Raw genomic sequence first — 20,565 nt, 5'->3', positions numbered from 1 at the left:
AAAAAAAAAAAAAAAAATTTACTCCAGTGTTATTGTACCTCTCCCCCCACCCTCCAGAATACTCCAGGGAAACCGCATTCGATCTGTTACCAAAAAGGCCTTCACTGGTTTGGACGCATTGGAACATCTGTGAGTAGCTGGAATTGAGTTCCTCTAAAAGTGGTCCCAGACAGTTTCTGTTTATGACTCCCGAAACATGAAACAAATACCCTGTGCCAAGGACATCCTCCCTGTACTATAAAACAAATTTACACATCTACCTGTCATCTATCAATCTTGCTTCCTATTTACCTGCAGGAGCTTACCTGTTTGTTTCCTTAAGGCATTTAAGAACATTGCTCTACTTTCATGCTTATTCATCTTTATAAGCAGTGACAACTTTAAAACAATCCACCCTACATTGGGTCCTTATCATAGTCTGGCCACTTTGCCAGGTACTGAATATGAATATATAATTGTCTATTACTCCATTTAGTACTTACTTGCTATCTTTCTAAAATGGTAAATGTGATTCCTGATGATTCGGGGATTGTGTTTAACAGTTAAGATAACTTGAATATTAAACATCGAAAAGATGTCCTTGAGAGGGAAGTGGTGGGGCTTTGAGAGTGGATGACTTGTCATGGGAACCTTTGCTGTTACTCGCTGTAAAATGTACAAACTAGCCTTCTCTGTTCCTTTGTTCGCTTCCCACACATCAGTTGGGGATTGCCAGGAAAACACAAGATCGGGCTTTTTCTGGCTTCAGAAAGATCCTGTATCCCTTTAGCCTCTGACTACTCAATCCATGCCCCGTCTCAGGAACCTTTGGACACATTTGTGAAATGAGATTTCAGGGTGGAGGGTTTCCAGCTACTAAAAGAGGACACTAACCCTGGGGAGTATTGCTTAAATATTATGACAACTGACCCAGCCAACTGTTAATATTAGCTTCACATTTGGATAGTCAAATCACAGTATAGTTTAGATTATGTTTGCTCTATGGAGGAATGCTTGTAGCCAAAAGTTTTCCTATATGTTAACATGGACAAAAATACCTCACCAGGCCTGTGTATTCGGGTGTTACCTCTCAGCTGCCTTGTGGGCACCTCCCAACCGTACTTGTTCTGAGACAGACATGGATTGCCAGCCCCAATGATAGCGCCGCTGTTGGAAATTGCAGAATGAGTCTGCAAAACTGAGTGCTGCCATGTCAAGCCAAGATTGCTGTTATTGAAGCAGATTATTTTCAGAGGAAAAGTAGCCAAAGCGTTTGTCAACTGGCCCATTCCGTTTCTGGGAAAGTGGAATTAGTGGATCAGTGGAGTATTAACCTCTGCTTCAATTTTCTTTAACCTTCCCTGATTCTACCAGACGCTTTCCCCACCCAAGTCTGGCACCTTCATCCTTTGGTTTCTAGTCTACTTGTCTCATTCAACCACCTCCCCCTTATGTGTTATGAACTGTGAAAAAAAGAAAGAGAGAGAGAGAGAGAGAGTAACCATTTGTAGCTGGTAGTTTAATTCCAACTGTTTTAAAGTACTAGTTAAAAACAAAGTCAACACAGACTGTCCTCTCATTTTATGGATGGCCTGCCTGAAACCGTATTTGCTTTAATGAGCACATCTCATGTGAACATGACTGCCTTTGCAGTGGTGAGCTGTGTGTGATGGAATTAGGCTGGAGTAGAAAATAATGGGCTCAAAGATCTCCTTCCCCTCTCATGCCAAGCTGCACAGGAGAGCCATCTTTCTCTAGGTTGCTTTAGGAATACCTGCATTAACTTATATCCAAACACACGTCACAGAAAGTAGGCTGCAGAAGATTATTATTTTTTTAAATGTGCAACCATAAGGCAATAGGTTTTATACTTCATTAAGAGCAAATTTGAATAATGAGAAGTAAATGGCAGGCAGGTCAGCCAGAGCCTTTGAGGAGTCAACACTCCGAGAGTGGTGATGGAAATGACTCTTTGCCCCACAGCCGAACCAATCTCTGGCTTCCCTGGTCAGAGCTTTCTAAGGGATCTCACTGAAGTAGTCCCATTCACACATTTCAACATGGAGTATTTGCTTGCCGAATAGGGGTGTGAAGTGGTGTGTGACCCACACCTTAAGGACACACCCTAGCTGTAGTTAACTCTGTTGTGTTTGATTTGGCTATTTTCCAGAGACCTGAGTGACAATGCCATCATGTCTCTGCAAAGCAATGCGTTTTCCCAAATGAAGAAACTTCAGCAACTGTAAGTTTTTCCTTTTTCTTCTCCAGTTTCAAATAAAGCCCAAAAGGGGAGCTACTGTGTGATATGTCATCAAAAAAACAGTGTCTAGTGCGTTCTTAACATTATTAATGTTTATACCAGGAAACAAGGGAAGTGGGTTATTTGTTCCCTTGGTTGCAACTGGAATTTCTTTTTCTCTCTGTTTTGAATTTGCAGCTTAAAATTTGTGGGACCATATATAGTATGGTTCCTAAATATAGTTCTCATGTTGCATTAGTTAGGAATTTTGATGTATCAGCACTTCTGCCTCAATAGGACAATCAGAACAACAAAGACCAAGGGCCCTGCTAGCTCAATTTCTTGAATCTTAAGGTAGACTATAGAATATTTACAGCACCGTGTGTTTGGTTTCCAAATTCCTCACTTGGTTAATATTTATTTAAGTTTGACTTACTTGTAGAAGTCTGCACTTCATACTAAACAAATTGAATGTAATTCCTCTCCTCAGGCATTTAAATACATCAAGCCTTTTGTGTGATTGCCAGCTAAAATGGCTCCCACAGTGGGTGTTGGAGAATAACTTCCAGAGCTTCATAAATGCCAGTTGCGCCCACCCTCAGATGCTAAAAGGGAGAAGTATTTTTACTGTCAGCCCAGACGGCTTTGTGTGTGGTAAGTAAAAGTATCATCCTTGATTTTTATTAATTCCTTTTTCCCATTGTTTGCCCAAATAATTGTTTTGAAGAGAAGATTTGTGTTCTCTCAATAGATCTTTCCTTTCCGCTGAGGTAGACAAAGTGCATCTAGAGTTTGCTGCCTGTTAACATTTTACAGACATCGGTAGAGTTTACCGGCAGTGTCTTCGTATTTGTTTTTCCATCAGCATGGTTCGGTGGCAGGAATGAAATCGGATCTTGAATGAGCTGGGAGTAGACCCAGCTTCTTCTTCTTCTTCATTTCCCCAACCTTCCTCTGCACCCAGGCAGTGGAGGCATGCATGTTACTGGCTTTTGACGCTGGTTGTGTAGATGGCATGTCAACAATTATCTGTTGTGATGCTATGTTGATTCTTGCTCTCTTGACTTTGCTGTTATTTCTGGAGACCATGAAGAAAATTGTAGTTGCTAGTAGAAGTTTCAAAGATGGTCCCTGAGTCTGGGTGTTGCAGTCTTCCATGTGTTCCTGGAGATCAAGGCTGGGGCCTGGTTGTGCACGGAGCTAGAGCTCCTCCACCGAGGCATCACCAACTCCACATTCCTCACAATTTTGTTTGCTTTTATTTTTTGAGATGGGGTCTCACTGAGTTGTTCGGGTAGCCTGGAACTTACTCCACAGTCCAGCTGCCTCAGTAGGTGGGTTCCTAGCTCCGAGATACTGGTCCAGGGAAACTGAAGACCTCTTAACTGCCATTTGCCCCCTTTTAAAATTCAGTGTTCTGTTTTTAAAAATTATTTTTACTAATTCATATATGTGTGTGTGGTTATTTTCACAAATTCATATATATAGGTATACATATATATGCATTTTCTTCCCCCATTATATTAGCTTTTCTCAGCCCCTTTTCCACTGCCCACCAAGCCCCCATCTTCCAGCATCCATCTCATTATTTCACATCTTTTTTGCTGCCCCACTATGTGTTTAATAAGTGTTGTCTACAGAAGCATGGTTGGCTGCATTATTTACTTATGAAAGGGCAATGCCTGGTAGCTACATGACTCCCCACTCCCTCAGCAACTATAATTGCCTATAGCTCTCAGGAAGGGGTGGGGCCAACAATAACCCCCTCCCTCACCCAAGATGACTCCTGGATGGGTGGGATCTTGTGTATTTGTTTAGTTTGCTTTCTGCTCTTTAACTCTGGAGTTTGTAGGAAAGAAAACTCACTAGCCAAGGAATTAGGGCTGTTGAGATGTTAACTGTTGGCAGGTAAAGCATGAAAAGGAAGGGCCAGTTTGAGTTTATTGTAAATCATCTTAAGATCCATTGTCTTAGGAACCAAGAAACTCAGTATTTGAAATCTTTTTTTCCCAGAATTCCTGTGGCTAGCCCGGAACAGACTGTGGTTAAGAAAATAAAGTTTCCATCTCCAATACAATTTTCTGTCATAGACATCAGTCTGTTCTTTACACTTCGCTGCCTTGGAAACCTTTACAAAAATAAATGTGTGTATAAAACAGAAAAATCAAAATGTGCTTAAATTTAAGCATGTGTGAGAAGAAACTACAGGCCCACATTTTACCCGGGCATTTAAAACCTCACTACACACTGCTCTGCCTGCAAATATATACATATCTACCTCAGGCTACAGAATTTCATGATGCCAGCAATTTGGGGAACTAAAACCTCTGATGTAGGTTTTGGAACCAAATAAGCTTTTGAAGACCATCCACAAAGCTACTCCTTCTCCACATTCTTCATCTCACAGTTCTCTGACCCGGATATAGGAACTGTGCTACTGTGAGACACACTCATATGCAATGCCGATAGTCCTTGTCTATTTTTTCCCTTCTCCATTGTGAATCAGAATATTGCTTTATCACACAGAAGAAACTGTCCTATTTAACAACCCACAGACGTAGGGTTGGAAGTTGGCAGCCAAGCCATGGTCAGTTCGGCTCCCTGATTCTGTTCATGGACTCCAGAAGCTTACCCTTTCAGATTAGCCAGCCGTTATCCAGAAGTCCATGTTGGGAGATCTGCTTGTTCTCTTCAGGGTTTATTTAGGCCATCTGTGAGAAACTGAAGTTCAAAAAAGGTGACTCTTCCAAAAAGTAACAGAGAACTAAAAATAACTGTTTAGAATGAGAGAGTTGCCCAGCTCTAATTATAATGTAGCCCCGACAGGCTGTCCAGAAGCGTGATTGATGGACTGACCCACTCCAGGCCCCAGCCAGGGTGCTAGCTTACACATGCTTTTTCGTTTGCATGATTTATTTTTGACTTTTTTTGTTGTTTGCTTTTTGTTCATTACTGTCATTTCTTAATCTATTTGTGTGTGTGTGTGTGTGTGTGTGTGTGTGCTGTGTGTACTCAGGTGCCCATAGAGCCAGAAGAGGAATCGGAACCCTAGTAGAGGCAGTTATGAGCTGAGCCCTGTGGTGGGAGGGGGGACACCAATCCCAGGTTCTCTACAAGAGCAGCCAGGTCTCCCCAGCCGCTTGTTGCTGTCTTGATGCTATGGGTTGTGACGATTTGCCTTTGATGTTTGCTTGCTTATGTTTTTTTGTTTGTTTGTTTGTTTGTTTGTTTTTTGATGGAGAGCCTGGGAAAAAGGATTGTAGTTGCTGAGAATAGCATTCAACAATCATTTGTGAGACTGGAAGTTTTTAAAATGCTTTTCTGCCTTAAAAAAAAAGGTAGTTAATATGGTAATTATGGTAATTATACTTGTGTTCAGGTACACCTTTGGAATTGGGTACCTGAAGATGAAGATGTCCTATGAGCTGATCAGACTACCATCACCTCAAACTGAAATCATTTCCTTGGGCTGGGGACTTTGCTAATCCTCCCTATGGGCTCTTTTAAAACAATCACTTAATAACCGTCACCCTGCCTTACCCCATTGTATCACTCAGTTTTAAATATGGTCTGATTTCTCTTGTGCCTTCTTAACTGCTCTTCTTATGCTTATACGAAATACCAGCTATGTGGCATAAACTTTTATAATAATTTCAAGGTAACGCTTCTCTCAGATAAATAATGATGGAGCCTTCGTCTCCACTGGGCCCCGGCAGATTACCTGTGAGCATTCTCTCAGGTTGCCACTCAACCCTGGGCCAGCTGATGTGTCTGTAACACACAGGCATGGAGACAACCCTGAGATACTCTCTACTTTGTTCCCTAGTGCTGGCATTTGATCGGCGGTGTATTCTGAGGCCTTCATGTCATTTTGTTTCCTCCTTCTCCATTTTAAACAGATGATTTCCCTAAACCCCAGATCACAGTTCAACCAGAAACACAGTCAGCAATAAAAGGCTCCAATGTGAGTTTTACCTGCTCAGCTGCCAGTAGCAGCGACTCCCCAATGACTTTTGCTTGGAAAAAAGACAATGAACTACTGCAGGATGCTGAGATGGAGAACTACGCACACCTCCGGGCCCAAGGGGGTGAGGTGATGGAGTACACCACCATCCTAAGGCTGCGCAGCGTGGAATTCACCAGTGAAGGGAAATACCAGTGCGTCATCTCCAACCACTTTGGTTCATCATACTCTGTCAAAGCCAAGCTCACTGTAAACAGTAAGTGATCCGCTTTCCTCCAGTGTTTAAAGATACCATTTAGAAACAGCTACATTGTCTCTCTGCTCCCCTTCCTCTCTCTTCCCCACAACCCCTGCTTTTCTTTTTCATAGTTTCCCATGGAACTACACAAAAATCACTGTTTTTTCATTATTTGTATCTAAAACAATGATTATATGGGATTCACCTCTCCGAATGTGGAAGGATGGACCAGAATTAAAATGAACCGGATACTTTGGCTCTCTCTGGGGTATTGTGATGTGTAGGGCCACACAGCATACTGCCTTCAACTAAGCTCTGAATGAGAATCCTGCCACTCCAGATATGTAGTTATGACTCTCAGCAAGTTTTACCTTCCGTACCTTTATCTTCCAATTAGAGATGGGGGTTGGAGAGATGGCTCAGAGATTAAGAGCACTAACTCTGGCGTTCAATTACCAGCACCCACATGGCTACTCACAACTGTCTGTAACTATGGTTTCAGAGTCTCACACCCTCCCACAGACATACACGTGCAGGCAAAACACCAATGAAAGGAAAAATAAAATTTAAAAAAGATGCTAGATACCATTTCATAGAAATGTCATGATCCATCAATCAGATAATGCAAGTGTCAGTGGCTTGGTGGAGCACCTTGGTGTTCGGGTAGTGCTCAGTAAATGCATTCGTAGTGGCCACTGTCAATAAACAGGAGTACTGTAGCATCTTTTGCATGGCAGGCATACAATTCTACAATTCTAAGATTGTGTTTCAGATGCTTTCAACACTATCATTTTAACTGTTACTGTCTGTCTAGTAGAAGATTTGGGATATGATTTATTAATGAATTCATTGAGCAGGCAATTGCTAAGGCCTGGCACAGAGGGAAGTTTAGAGTGGAGAATGGGATAAAGCCACAAAATGTTAGGTCCTGCAGGACTGGGAAAAGAATAGATGGAAGTGAATGGGCACAGTACGGAGAGAATTATTGATTTTCCCAAGAACTCACACTTAATTATTGAAAAAACTAAAATGTGGCCAGAGAATGCCAGCAGGATCTTCAGGCAGAAAGTCCTGTGAACTGAGTGTCATTCCAACTCCCACCAGAGCAAGCCATTTCTTTTCTCCAAATCAAGTTTAGTTTCTCTGTCTTAGAGTCATAAACCTGCTGTACCTAAGTCAGGTGTCTCCGTGAGTGCCTGGAAGAGGAGCAGTGCAGCTGACCCTCGGAACACCGGTCACACCTGCATGGCTTTTGTGATTTCAGTGTTGCCTTCCTTCACCAAGACCCCCATGGACCTCACCATCCGAGCCGGGGCCATGGCCCGCCTGGAGTGTGCTGCCGTAGGACACCCTGCACCACAGATAGCCTGGCAGAAGGATGGAGGCACAGACTTCCCAGCTGCCCGGGAGCGGCGTATGCACGTGATGCCTGAGGATGACGTCTTCTTCATAGTGGATGTGAAGATCGAAGACATCGGGGTATACAGCTGCACTGCTCAGAACAGTGCGGGCAGTGTTTCCGCGAATGCGACCCTGACTGTGCTAGGTGAGGCAGACAGTTTCTTAAGACTCTGAGTCTCTCCTGAAAGCCCCAGCTCACCCAGAGGTTGCTCAGGAACATGGGTAGATGAAAATACAGACAGTTCTGCCTTCAAAAGAACAAGCAGCCTCTGGGCAGCTTTGAAGCCAGGGGGCATTTTACATATCTCCCTCTGGCCAGGGAGATGAATCTGCCCCTTTCACTCCAAATACAGTCTCCAGAGTTGTCTTTGTGGGCAGGGATTATTCACAACTCTTGGTCATCTCAGTGTTGTAAGGAATGTGTAAGAAAGTGTCTATAGATAGATGAGGAAGACCTGTTCTCTTTGTTCCACCTCCCACGTCTCTGTGGAAGTCCCAGTTCTTTTACCACCTACCTAAACAGGTGTTTGTCAGATTTGGAACTTGTTCATAATTCATGTATCTTTGGGAGAGTTCCAATAACCTATCAAGATGCTGGATAACAGAGGAGGTCCTTTCAAGGTTTTCATGCAGACCTAGGTATCTGGCATGAGAAACTTATTTAAAAAAAAAAATGAGCATGGGGCTGGAGTGGGGGCTCAGTTAAGAGTGTGTACGGTTTACTGCTTCAGACGACCCGAGTTTGGTTCCCAGCACTCATGTTGTCAGTTCACACCTCCAGAGAGCTCACCATCTCTGACATCCGCAGGACTCTCTCCTGCATACACATTTCCATGCAGATACATGCATATCATATTCACAATTAAAAGCAATAAAAGGAAATCTCTAAAGAGCGTTCGACTTTTTTGACATATCAGCACAGTCTTGTCCATGAAATTATCTTTGTTACTCATTTTCTAGACTTCAAAAAAATGTTCTATCTTCCTCCTGCTAATTTACTAACCTTGGTACGAATGAAGGTGGTTGAGGTGAAAACTCCAATTTTACCCTTAACTAGTGAGATGGGTGATGTGATCCAAGGTTGCCTCGTTTGGGGGCTCTTTAATGAGCTGTAGGAGTATACAATCTAAATAAATTCACCTGCTAGGTCTTATGTGGAACCCAGTTCTCATTTAGGAAATCAAAACCTTGTACTTTCAGAGACACCATCATTTTTGCGGCCTCTGTTGGACAGAACTGTCACCAAGGGAGAAACGGCGGTCCTGCAGTGCATCGCTGGTGGGAGCCCACCGCCCAGGCTGAACTGGACAAAAGATGACAGCCCATTGGTGGTGACCGAGAGGCACTTTTTTGCAGCAGGCAATCAGCTGCTGATCATCGTGGACTCGGATGTCAGTGATGCCGGAAAGTACACGTGTGAAATGTCCAATACCCTGGGCACCGAGAGAGGCAACATGCGTCTCAGTGTGATTCCCTCTCCCACCTGCGACTCCCCTCACATGACCGCCCCGTCCTTAGACGATGACGGATGGGCCACCGTGGGCGTCGTGATCATAGCCGTGGTTTGCTGTGTGGTAGGCACATCCCTCGTGTGGGTGGTCATCATATACCACACAAGGCGGAGGAATGAAGACTGCAGTATTACCAACACAGGTGTGTAAACACAAGCTTGGCCCAGGATGCGGCAGTCATGTGTATTTGTGGTTTTGTAGACATTCCCTCCTGGGATGTGTCTCCCAGCCTGAGTCTGTCTCAGAAGGGTGACTCATTTGCTGCAAGCTGCAGGAAGATGGGTAGCTAAAAACTACTGCCCCTGCCTGAAATAACGCTGATGCACAAAGATTAATCTTTATATTAAAACCTCATTGGGATATCCTGATGGCTGAGGGATCTTATCCAAAGCACGCAGTGTGAATAGCCCTTTTCCAGGATGGACGTAGGGAGGCAGGAGCCACCAGTGAGTTGGCTCCCCCTCCGTAGTAGTCCTTTATGCTCTTTGTACATTTGCACACATGGCCCGGTAGGATTTTGTTATGAGGATTAACTGCAGACTCTGCTACTGATGAAATGGAGAGCAACTCAAGGACTAGATTCCTGGTTTGAGTCATTACCTTTTGATTTTGAACATGTGGTTTTGAAATTTGGGCAGGGATGTATTTTGTGGGCAAAAAAGTAAAAATTAACTCATGGCCCAGAGCTGAAAAGTGGCCATGTGCCATTCCCGTTTTTTTCCAGATTAGATCTTCCTTTACTGACATTACAGAAACCGGAACAGTGTCTACTGTATCCTGTCAGTGCCAGAAGCTTTGGGGCAAGGCTATTGATGGAATGCTGTTGTTTGATTACAGATGAGACCAATTTGCCGGCCGATATCCCTAGTTATTTGTCATCTCAGGGAACATTAGCTGAGAGACAGGATGGGTACATCTCCTCAGAAAGCGGAAGTCACCACCAGTTCGTTACTTCTTCAGGAGGTGGATTTTTCTCACCGCAACATGACGGTGCTGGTGAGTGTCTAAGATGTCCATGGACTCTTGTTTTGAAATCACATTTTGGGGGGTGGGGGTGGGGGGAGTCCTACATGTAATAGTAAATTTTCAGAAGAAATTGGTAGCAGTGATGAGGGCCTTTAGCACAACAACAGTTCTCTCCCTCTCCCCCTTCTCTTTCCTCTCCCCCTTCCTCCCCCCTTCCCCTTTCTGTTTTTCTAGAATGGATATTCAAGTTTAATTAAAGACTAGATACTGTGGAGTGACACACATGAGTGAATTCTCAGATAAAGAGAATCGCCCCCCACCCCCACCCCAGTAGGAATAGAGTCCTTGTATAGCTGCTTGGAGAATAAGTCCAAGCAAGAAAGTGAAAGACCAATGCAAGTGAAACTTTAAAACACAGAACAAAGAAGCTTAAGAAAATGGTAGAAAGTGCAAAGTCCTCCATGCTCACGGATTGGAAGAATTAGTGTTGAGGAAAATTGCTGTACTATCAGAAGCTGTCTACAGATTCATGGCAGTCCCCACAAAATTCCCGTGTCAGAGGTCTGGAGAGATGACTCAGCTGTTAGGAGTACCTACAGCTCCTCCAGAGGACTTGGTGTTGGTTTCCAGTGGCTCACATATACCTGTAATTATATGCAAGCTCTTGCTTGTGCCCACATGCACACATACACACATATTTTATATCCTTTAGCTAAGTTCTCGAAAAACACCCTTTTTAATGGCAAAAGAAGGTAGGCAGATTAGGTCAAATTTAATTTCTCTAGGGATGTCCTATTTCCTTTACTAGCAAATGTTCCTTGGAGTTTCTTGCATAGTGTAAGAGGCCAGGTGGCTTTAAAACAACCAGGGAAAGCTGATGTCAACCAGTTGTAGGTGCCTTATGTATCTGAGACTAAGGATACAGGAGCATCTCATCATAGACCCATTGCCTGTGTATAACAGGCAGTCGTAGCACTTCCCAGATAGGTGGTTTAAAGGAAAAATGGAAAACTACATACACAAGGCTTGGCATATGCCAAAGCCTCTGCATGTGAAATGCCGCCGAGTCTAGTCTCAGCATTTTATCTTTTACCACAAGCCTTTATTGAGCATTTATATTTGCTCTGTACCAGACCACATAGTTGGGAAGGAAGCCTACTTGTTTTCAGTTTCAGTTAGTCGCTGGTGAGACAAATACTTACCAAAAGGGAAAAAAAAGAAAGAAAGATAGACAAGCTGACTATGAAGACATCCTTGGCAAGACAGTAGAGACCCAACCTCAGTCAGGTATAGTGCAGCTCATTAAGAACACACAAGGGAAAACTTTAAGGGACAGGGCTGAGGCATACAAGTGGCATGCTGGCCTTGAAGGTGGCACTCCCCCAGAGCACCTCCAAGGGCCCCCAACATCGCTGAGCCATAGTGTGCTTCTTTCTTAGACCATAGGGCATCCATCCTCTACCTCCATGGCAACTTTAAGGAGAGCCTATCCACAATTCACTGATAACTGTTGTATCCTTCCATGTTGTTTACTTGAACTACCAGGACATGTTTTGGTTTGGCTTGATTTTTCGGCTCAGCTTTGAGGTAGGACAATGAAAGGTTACTAGTCCATCCCCCAGTCCAGTAATCTTGAACATTTTACAGAAGGCCGTAGTGCTAAGCGTTCAAACCATGACTATACACATAGATCTGATTCTCTTAGAATCCAAATGGGGCTAGCAACACAGTTGGCACACCTAAATCAATGGCTTATCAGGACTTGTTATAGCCGCCCTGATTGGATCCCAATTTGAAACATCGGCAGTCAGGACCCAAGAATAGCTTGAATGTTGACCATTCTGAGCCCAGCTCCACAGACCTCAAGAAGTTGGAAAAAATCCCTATGTATGCATGTACCTTTTCTTTCTTATCACGTTCTAGCCAAGTTGTCTTCTGTAAATAAGGAAAATGCAAAATCAGGGAGAATATTGAATGCATTTAATACCACCAGTTTGGTGACTGAGGTTTGTGTTTTAAAGGGACCTGCCACATGGACAACAGCAGTGAAACCGACATGGAAGCCACCCCTGATCCATTTCTCTGCCCATTTGCGGGCTCCACAGGTCCCGTGTACTTGAAGGGAAGTATATACAGCCCAGATCCGTTTGACGTTTATCTCCCAGGTATGGTTTTCTTGACTGAATACAGTTCTGTTTCCTGAAAAAGACTCCATGGTATGCTAACCGTGTCTCCTTCTGTTGTGGATCCCAACTGAAAAGGTTGCAGTTCCGACCCAAGGATAGCTCTAATGGACCACTATGAGCCCTGCTACATGAAGAAAGACTGCTTCCCATGTGCTCACCCCTCAGACGAGCCCTGTGAACGGAGCCTCAACAGCATCCCGTGGCCACACTCAAGAAAGCTCGTGAACTCCATGTACTCTCAGAATGAGGGAGCTGCGGTTCAGACTCCATGTTTAAACAAGTCCTCTTTGGATTTTAGCGCAAGTCAGGAGCCAGCATTGGTTACTTCAAGTAACTCTTTCATGGGTAAGTTTATCAAGCTGGGAATCACCTAACTTCTCTGACTCAAACTCCATCTCGCTTTAGACAGTGGTTTCATTTGTGACGTTACTGCAATGTTCTCTGAGTTGCAGATGTTTCTCAAATGCAGTCAGGGCTGGGAATTGCATGTGGTTATAAATTTAATCTGTGCCTAAGCCCCAGGAGCTTTCTGGGCTATGCTGTGTGTGGCATGTACGAGACAAGAGTTTGGGGGAATGAGTTAGGAGCTGGGCTTGTCAGCCATGTGGAAAAAGTGGTTTTGGGTCCCGGCAGCCTGAGGGGTGGAGCCGTATTCTCTGCATGGTTGTGGTTTCATAAGTCTGGTGGCTTCTAACTGAACTCACAGTGGAAGCCGGGAAAGCAACATCATACCTAGCCTAGCTTCGGACAGTCGAGATGATCCTCAACAGAGGCCAGCAGTGCTTGCCCCACAAGCCAGTGCAGTTAGACAACAGCTAGTGCTGCGGGTAGATGTGAGTTTTTTTGGTCTCGGAGGGATGAGCGGAGAGTGGATGTTCTGTTTATTGAGTGAAACAATCAGAGAAACAGGCCTCGACCTGTCATGGTGTGTTTTGTGTTCTTGGTTTGTTTTTAAAGGAAAATTCCAAACCATTTTACTGACGTGTTTAAGTATGATTATTTATATACCTTACTGAAGGAGAAAAAAAAAGGAAAGTATGTTCTGCAGAACTAGGGTAGGCGTTTTAGTTAATTGGATGATATTTTGCTACAGTTGAAGAAAGGGCAAGACAAGAGTGTTGAAAGACACTGGCTGAGTATTATGCGACCTCCCTTCGTGGAGAATCGGGCTCACAAATCCTCAAGCCAGGGCTCCAGGAGCATTTTTCAATTGACAAACTTCAGAAACTTAAGTGATTAATGTCACTAAGGGTCATGAGAAAGCATTAAAATGAACATATTTATTTGGTGGTTTTAAATAAGTGGGTGTGCAGGTGTTCTGTGCTCCATTCTGTAAACAGTGTGTTCAACCTACACCTGCATAGGACTTCAGGTGTTCTGTGCTCCATTCTGTAAACAGTGTGTTCACACCTACACCTGCATAGGACTCCAGGTGTTCTGTGATGCATTCTGTAAACAATGTATTCACACCTACACCTGCACAAGACTCTGGGAAAAGCTTCTTCGTGTTAATGGAAACATGCTCACTCCTTTTCATATTCATTTACATGCTTGCAAAAGGACCCCTTGTGCTCATGGGATTTTCTTTTCTTGCAGGTACCTTTGGAAAACCTCTGAGGAGACCTCACCTGGATGCCTTTTCAAGCTTTGCAAAGCCACCAGACTGTCAGCCGAGCCCCTTTCGTGTGACAACACTATCCTCTCCAGAGTCGGACTCTGAGTCAGAGGAAGCTGAGAAAAAAAGGACAGATCCCCGGGAGGAAAATCACAGATGTACTTACCAACAGATATTAGACACTCACAGGACTCCAGACTGCCAGCCTTGTGACTTGAACACATAGACTGGATGGGTCCAGAGGAAATCTTCTACACACTACCTCATCTGGGCTTCTATTTAAAAGAGACAGAATGCTATGTTTTTAAATGGACTTACAAAGTTTAAAAAGGAAAAAAAATGCTTTATTTATACAGAGGAACAAAAATTACAAAAAGTTATAAAAATTTTTTATACTGGGAATAACTTTCATATAAAATGCGTTTTTAAAAAGTATTTTATAACTTTGTTTTATATGAAAAATATCTTATGTAAATTAATGGTATAAGTCCATGATTATTTTATGTATTTTTATAAAGCCAGATTTCTTTTTATTGAAGAATGAATGCTAAAGCCTTTTAAATAATCCTGTCTTACACCTTTTTTTTTTTTTTTTGGATAGAGGCCACTTCATTCTATTTTGCACATTACATTTAACAGAGTGTGTCATTTGGTGCCATGCCCCATTTATACAATAATAGATTTTACTGTTTTCAATGCATTTTAGACCTATCTCATTTGTATTATCACATCTCAAATGAATTAAAGTTACACTTAGCATATTAAAGTACAGCCAAAGGGCCCATTCAGCCCACTGCATCCCCTGGATAGTTAACAAACTGACGTCACATGGTTCGGAACCAAGCACACTCCAGGAGAAGGAGTCGCAGCCATCAGAAGCATTTTTCTACCTCACCAACAGATCTGTTGCTGCTGTCTGGTCACTGCTGTAGCTTAGATGACTCCATAGTCCCTGTTTCCTTAATGATGCCAATGCCTTTGTGGTCCAGTACCTAATGTCTATCCCAGGAGTTTTCCATCCACCATGGCTGGTGTCATAGCTAGAAGATTTTTGATTGCATGTCTCTGTAGTGGAAAGGGCCACGGTGAAGGTGAATTTTCATCCCTGGTTGCCATGGAATGCCATCCCACTCTTTCCTGTGCTCACTTGTCTTCACTGGATGTGGTTGGTATACACATAGAGATGTGTCTGGACTGTGCACAGGGCTTCTAAAGTACTCCAAAACATTTGTTTTCATGAACATGTTTTACTAACTTTGCCATCCTAACTCTACTTCATTGAAATTTAAGGTATTTAAATTACTTCAACACCTACAGTCTTCTAAGATGTTTGTTTTGAACAGTATGAAGGGAGAATGTTACATGTCAAGCTTATGCACAAATGAATGAACAGAAGATTTTCAACACCGAGTACCCAGGCTCCAAGCAACAGAATAGATAAACTTACTACACTTGAAGACTCTGGTGATCAAACTGGACGTCTGTTCTTAGCAAACTCGTGTTTGTGTGTGTCATTTAAAGAAAACACTCTGGCCCATGATAAATTACCATGTTAATGAATTTAAAAAATAATGGAAATGAGGGTATTGTTTCAGCCATTTGCAGTTTTTTGAAGTAAACTAAAATTGGTGCTTGGAAAAGTAGAATCTTCTTCGAGGGCACAGTAGAGATAAGGTTTCCCTGCTCTGTGTCCTTCTCTATTGAGAGCCAGTGGCCCAAACCTAGATCACAGCAAGCTTCCCCCTTTTATTTAGACCTTGGAATCTAGGACAGAAAGTGCATCCCTCCATGGACAACCATCAACTAGGAGGAGAAGAGATTTCCCATGTTTTGGCTTTAATCAGACTGTCAGATTTTTGAAATCTTACTGTGAATTTGTCTACATTTGTTACCTGAAGTGCTCCAAACATGGACTGACTTCTTAATTTCTTTTGAAGGAGTTATTCTTTTTCAAATTTTGACACAAAGGTTTAAGTCAACACCTTAAACATACTGGATCACTGGGTTGGACAAATGGCTCAGCAGGGAAGAACGCTTGCTGATTTCACAGAGGGCCTGGGTTCAGTTCCCAGCATCCACATGGAACTGTCTGTAGTTCCAGTTCCAGGGGATCTGATGCCTCCTGATGCTACAATCACCAGATGTACACATGGTGCCCAGACATGCTTGTAGGCAAACTTATAGACATAAAATAAAAAGAAATATTTCTTAACACAAGGAAAAAGTGGGTTCCTCAACATGATTTCACTGTGCTGGGTGGCCACACTTGTGGAACAGATAGGAATCTTACCTATCTAGAAAAAGAAGAACTGGATTCCGCTGACATCATCAAGAAAAGCGTATACACCCATGTTGATACTTCACATTGAATAAACAAATATGTAGACATTAAATTCTAAAATAACAAAGGAAAGGGCAAATGTTAAATCCATTGGTCTGCTCACTTTATTTTTGTGATATTGGGGATCAAACCAAGGGCCTCAACACATTAGAAATTTACAATTGTGTGAGCATATGTCACTCTTAGTCACAGACCTGGATGCCAGCTTGATTTGAGTCCTGTCTGCATTATTCTAGCACTAAATGTGCATGGTTGGCACACGCCTTAGACCTGGCCAGTGTTCACTTCCTTTTCCCAATCTTTCCACAACCTCGGAGCCCTGCCGAGTGTTCAGTTTCATGCAGTGGTAGTGAACCAGTTTCACTCTGCAACGTCTGGGGAAAATCTTGGCCCTCAAAATCTCTGAATCAACTTTACTACTTATAGCTTTGTAGAGACGAAAAGTTTATGTAAGATAGCTGGAGAAAATTCACTCATTTTACCTATGTCTTAAGAAAGGTGTTCGTGTCATGGGATGTACTCAATACTGAAGACAAACTTTAAGTGCAGGGAGGGGGGCGTGGTAGGAGCCTGCAGCTGGCAGCAGGTGGCCAAGGCAGAATGGAGTTGCAGAAACAGGAATCTGATGATGGGGCTTTTAAGGAGAAATAGGCTGATCTTTTTTCTATGAGGCATGCATATACCTGAAAGGGAAGACATGTATTAATAGGCATTTATTTAGTACTGAGGAATGAGTTTGGCCTTGGGTTACATACAGTTTACATGTATGTAACCACATGTAAACTGTCTATGTTGATAACCGACTACAATGGACAAGGTTGGAAGTGAGGAGCTGCTAAGAAAGATGGAATGAATCTCAGATGCCTAATCTCAGGCAGGGAACAATGTAGGAACAATGAGGTTTGTTGTAGATAAAGCCAGCCCAGCTTCAGACAGATTTGGGAAGTTTGAGTGATGTTCAAATGGAAATGTCAGGTTGGCAGTCAAGTATATGAATCCAGGATGATGTTATGAGCTCAGTAGTCATCATCAACATAGAGATATTATTGATATTACTGAATGACTTTGCCAGGTGATGGTGACACACACCTTTAATCCCGGCACTCAGGAGGCTGAGGCAGGCAGATCTCTGTGAGTTCAAGGCCAGCCTGGTGTACAGATCAAGTTCCAGGGCAGGCTCCAAAGTTACACAGAGAAATTCAGTCTCAAAAACCAAAACAAAACAAAAAAAAGAATGGAAGGAAGGAAGGAAAGGAAAGAAGGAAGGAAGGAAGGAAGGAGGGAGGGAAGGAAGGAGGAAAGAAAGGAAGGAGGAAAGGAAGGAAGGAAGGGAGGAAGGAAGGAAGGAAGGAAGGAAGGAAGGAAGGAAGGAAGGAAGACTTGGAATCAAATTATTCACTAAGGGAGTAAGCAGAGAGAGAAACGAAAAGACGTCCAAGACGAGCTCTTGGTCTCTCCAACAAAAAACATCTGGGAGATGAAGAGTCCTTCATAGCTGGTTGAGAAGAACTAGTTGGCAGGAGGAGAAGCACAGAGGGTATCCTTGGAAACCAAGTAAAAAATGCTAAGGTGCATAGGATGACTCCTGACAGTCACCATGCTCAATCTGCTGAAAAGTCAAGAAAACTGGAGCTTGAGAGTCTGTCCGCCTGTTAGTTCCATGGAATCCATACATGGCTGTGAGAATAACTGGGCTGGAGTCATGGTGTAATGCCTCATGGAATGGACTCTGGGGAGAATGAGAGGGAAGAAGTGAGATGCAGAAACTCAAAAACAACCTTTTGAAGAGAAATAAGGAAGCCACCACAGGACAAAAATCCATAAGAGGGGTTTGCTTCTTTGTTTTATACAATGAAAAAACAAATGCCCAGCAAATCTTAATGTTAATGAGAAAAAAATCTAATAGAGAACTGATAACTACCGGAACTGGTGTTGGGGGGTTGGAAGAAGGTTGCAGAGAACAGTGGTTTGTCTAAATTGTCGGCTTAGATTGAAAGATGTTGTTTTAGTCAGTTTTTTCTTAAAGAGTGGGATTGATAGAATGAATGAAACACACACAAATACACATTCATACATGTATATGATTTGTCAGACTGGCACATACATGATCTTAGCCATCCAGCCCCAGCTGTCTCATGCTGAAGAGGCTGAGAGTCCAGGAGCTTCTTAGTCCACAGGGCTCGGATGTCTCAGCAGCCCCAATATGATGCTAGAGGCCTGGAGAATTGCTGAATCGTTGTTGATCCCAGGGGTAGAATGCAGGTTATCAGGCCTGGTGGGAAGTACTTTTACCCAATGAGAGGTCTCATGCAGTCCAGGAAAACTATGCTTTTGAAGAGATAAAAAGAAATAAGTAGCTTCCTGCCCACTCTATGACTACTTCACTGGAGTCCTTGAGAACGACAGTGTCCAGAAGCCAGGAGCAAGGGATTTTGATGGCAAACCACCTGGCAAAGTGTTCCAGAAAGAGCCAGGATGTAGCTCATTTGGTATAGTGCTTGTCTGGAATGCATGGAGCCTTGGGTTTCATTCCAACATCCATAAACTCAGGTGTGGTGGTGCATGTCTGTAAATCCAGGATTTGAGAAACCGAAGCTCACCCTGTCTGTAAGAGCAAATTCGAGGCCATCTTAGGAAAAAATAAGACCCTGACTCTTTGTTTTCTTAAAGCAAAGGTGCCCAAGGGCTACATGGATGTGGGTCTTGAACAACAAAGGGATTTGAAATCCTTAAAACAGTTCCAAAACCTTCAAATGAAACAATATAACCACTAAAAACTAAAGTATAAAAGTATACTCCAAGAAAAACTACCTGCTACCAAGTTGAAGTGCATATTCTTTGGCTATCTTCTATATATACAAATTTCCAAAATATCCATTTTTAACATTCTGGAGCAGGTATTATTTTGATATACTGTGTTAATCAGACTTTTATTGCCATGACAAAATGCCTGGAAAAAAATCAAAACTCAGCAGGGCATAGATGGCACATGCCTTTAATTCCAGCACTCGAGAGGCAGAGGCAGGCATATCTCTGTGAGTTTGAGGCCAGCCTGGTCTCCAGATTGAGTGCCAGGATAGGCTCTAAAGCTACACAGAGAAACCATGTCTCGAAAAAAAAAAAATCAAAACTCAAGTTTAAAAGATGAAAGCTTTGTTTTGGCTCTTAGCACAAAGTTTTCAATCCTGACTTTGGAGGCTGGATGCTGCTCACCTCATGATGGCTAGTAACCAAGGGATTATAGCCCCAATCTTCCAGGGTACACCCCAATGATGTAACTTCTATCTACTACTAAGCTTCAGCTTTTTAAGATCCACTGTCTCTTGGTTGTGCCACAGACTGGGGACTAAGCCCTTAACACATAGTCCCTTAGGGGACATTTAAGATCTAAGATAGTGCATGCACATTAACATAATTTTAAGCACAGTTGATACTGGCCATATAATCTCTCTTAGTTCACTTCTGAAATCCTATTTCTGACATCCATGAGAACCCCCAAACTCCAAAGATTGCTTCCAATTACCACTATTCTTCAAACAGAAGTTACACTGTAGCCAAGTCCCTATGAACCATGATCCCAACACACAGTGACCATAGCCAGGTACACAGTGACCCTAAATTAAAGCATAGTGACTACACTGTGGCCAACTACATGCAGTTATTCCTGGTGGTGGTTGCCTTCTAGACAGAGGCTTATATGCAAACCCATGCATTTCCTTTCTTCTGTCAGTTTTCTCATGCCCACTCTAGCCCCATACAGGCCTGCCATCAATCAGGCCCAGCACCACCCACAGAAGCAGCTAGATGGTTGTTTGGAAATCATTGCACATGTATGTGTCAACAGAGGCTGGATCCACAACCTGAGATGCCAACAGGTACAACCACTTTGCCAACACACTCTAGACACTCCACTACTAGTTTGGGAACTCCTACATACAAAATTGTGCCAATGCTCCAGACTGTAGTAAATGAAGGTCTTGTGTACCCCCATCCCCTTTCGCCCAATTCCCTAGCTCCCTCAACTTGGACCTCACCTCAGACCAGGTGTTCCTGAATAAGTAATATAGACTTATACTTCTAATCCAGCAGGAGTGGGGTCTACGTATAAAAACAAGCTATTAAAGC

At 43.0% G+C, this 20,565-nt stretch overlaps 1 protein-coding gene across 1 annotated transcript in view; it reads left to right on the top strand.

The window, feature by feature from the left end:
• The window catches only part of Lrig3 (leucine rich repeats and immunoglobulin like domains 3), a 48,843-nt gene extending 33,432 nt beyond the window's left edge, over positions 1-15,411 (top strand). The window contains exons 10-19 of the mRNA XM_027392273.2: positions 58-129; positions 2,150-2,221; positions 2,709-2,872; positions 6,118-6,438; positions 7,685-7,966; positions 9,022-9,474; positions 10,170-10,328; positions 12,320-12,463; positions 12,560-12,829; positions 14,081-15,411. Of these exons, the coding sequence (XP_027248074.1) occupies positions 58-129; positions 2,150-2,221; positions 2,709-2,872; positions 6,118-6,438; positions 7,685-7,966; positions 9,022-9,474; positions 10,170-10,328; positions 12,320-12,463; positions 12,560-12,829; positions 14,081-14,325 (2,182 nt within the window). The 3' untranslated portion in view covers positions 14,326-15,411. The remainder of the gene's footprint in view (positions 1-57; positions 130-2,149; positions 2,222-2,708; positions 2,873-6,117; positions 6,439-7,684; positions 7,967-9,021; positions 9,475-10,169; positions 10,329-12,319; positions 12,464-12,559; positions 12,830-14,080) is intronic.
• Positions 15,412-20,565: the final 5,154 nt, after the last annotated feature.

Source organism: Cricetulus griseus (assembly GCF_003668045.3).
Source record: "Cricetulus griseus strain 17A/GY chromosome 1 unlocalized genomic scaffold, alternate assembly CriGri-PICRH-1.0 chr1_0, whole genome shotgun sequence".
Lineage (NCBI taxonomy): Eukaryota > Metazoa > Chordata > Mammalia > Rodentia > Cricetidae > Cricetulus > Cricetulus griseus.
This window is presented reverse-complemented; position numbering and strand designations above follow the sequence as displayed.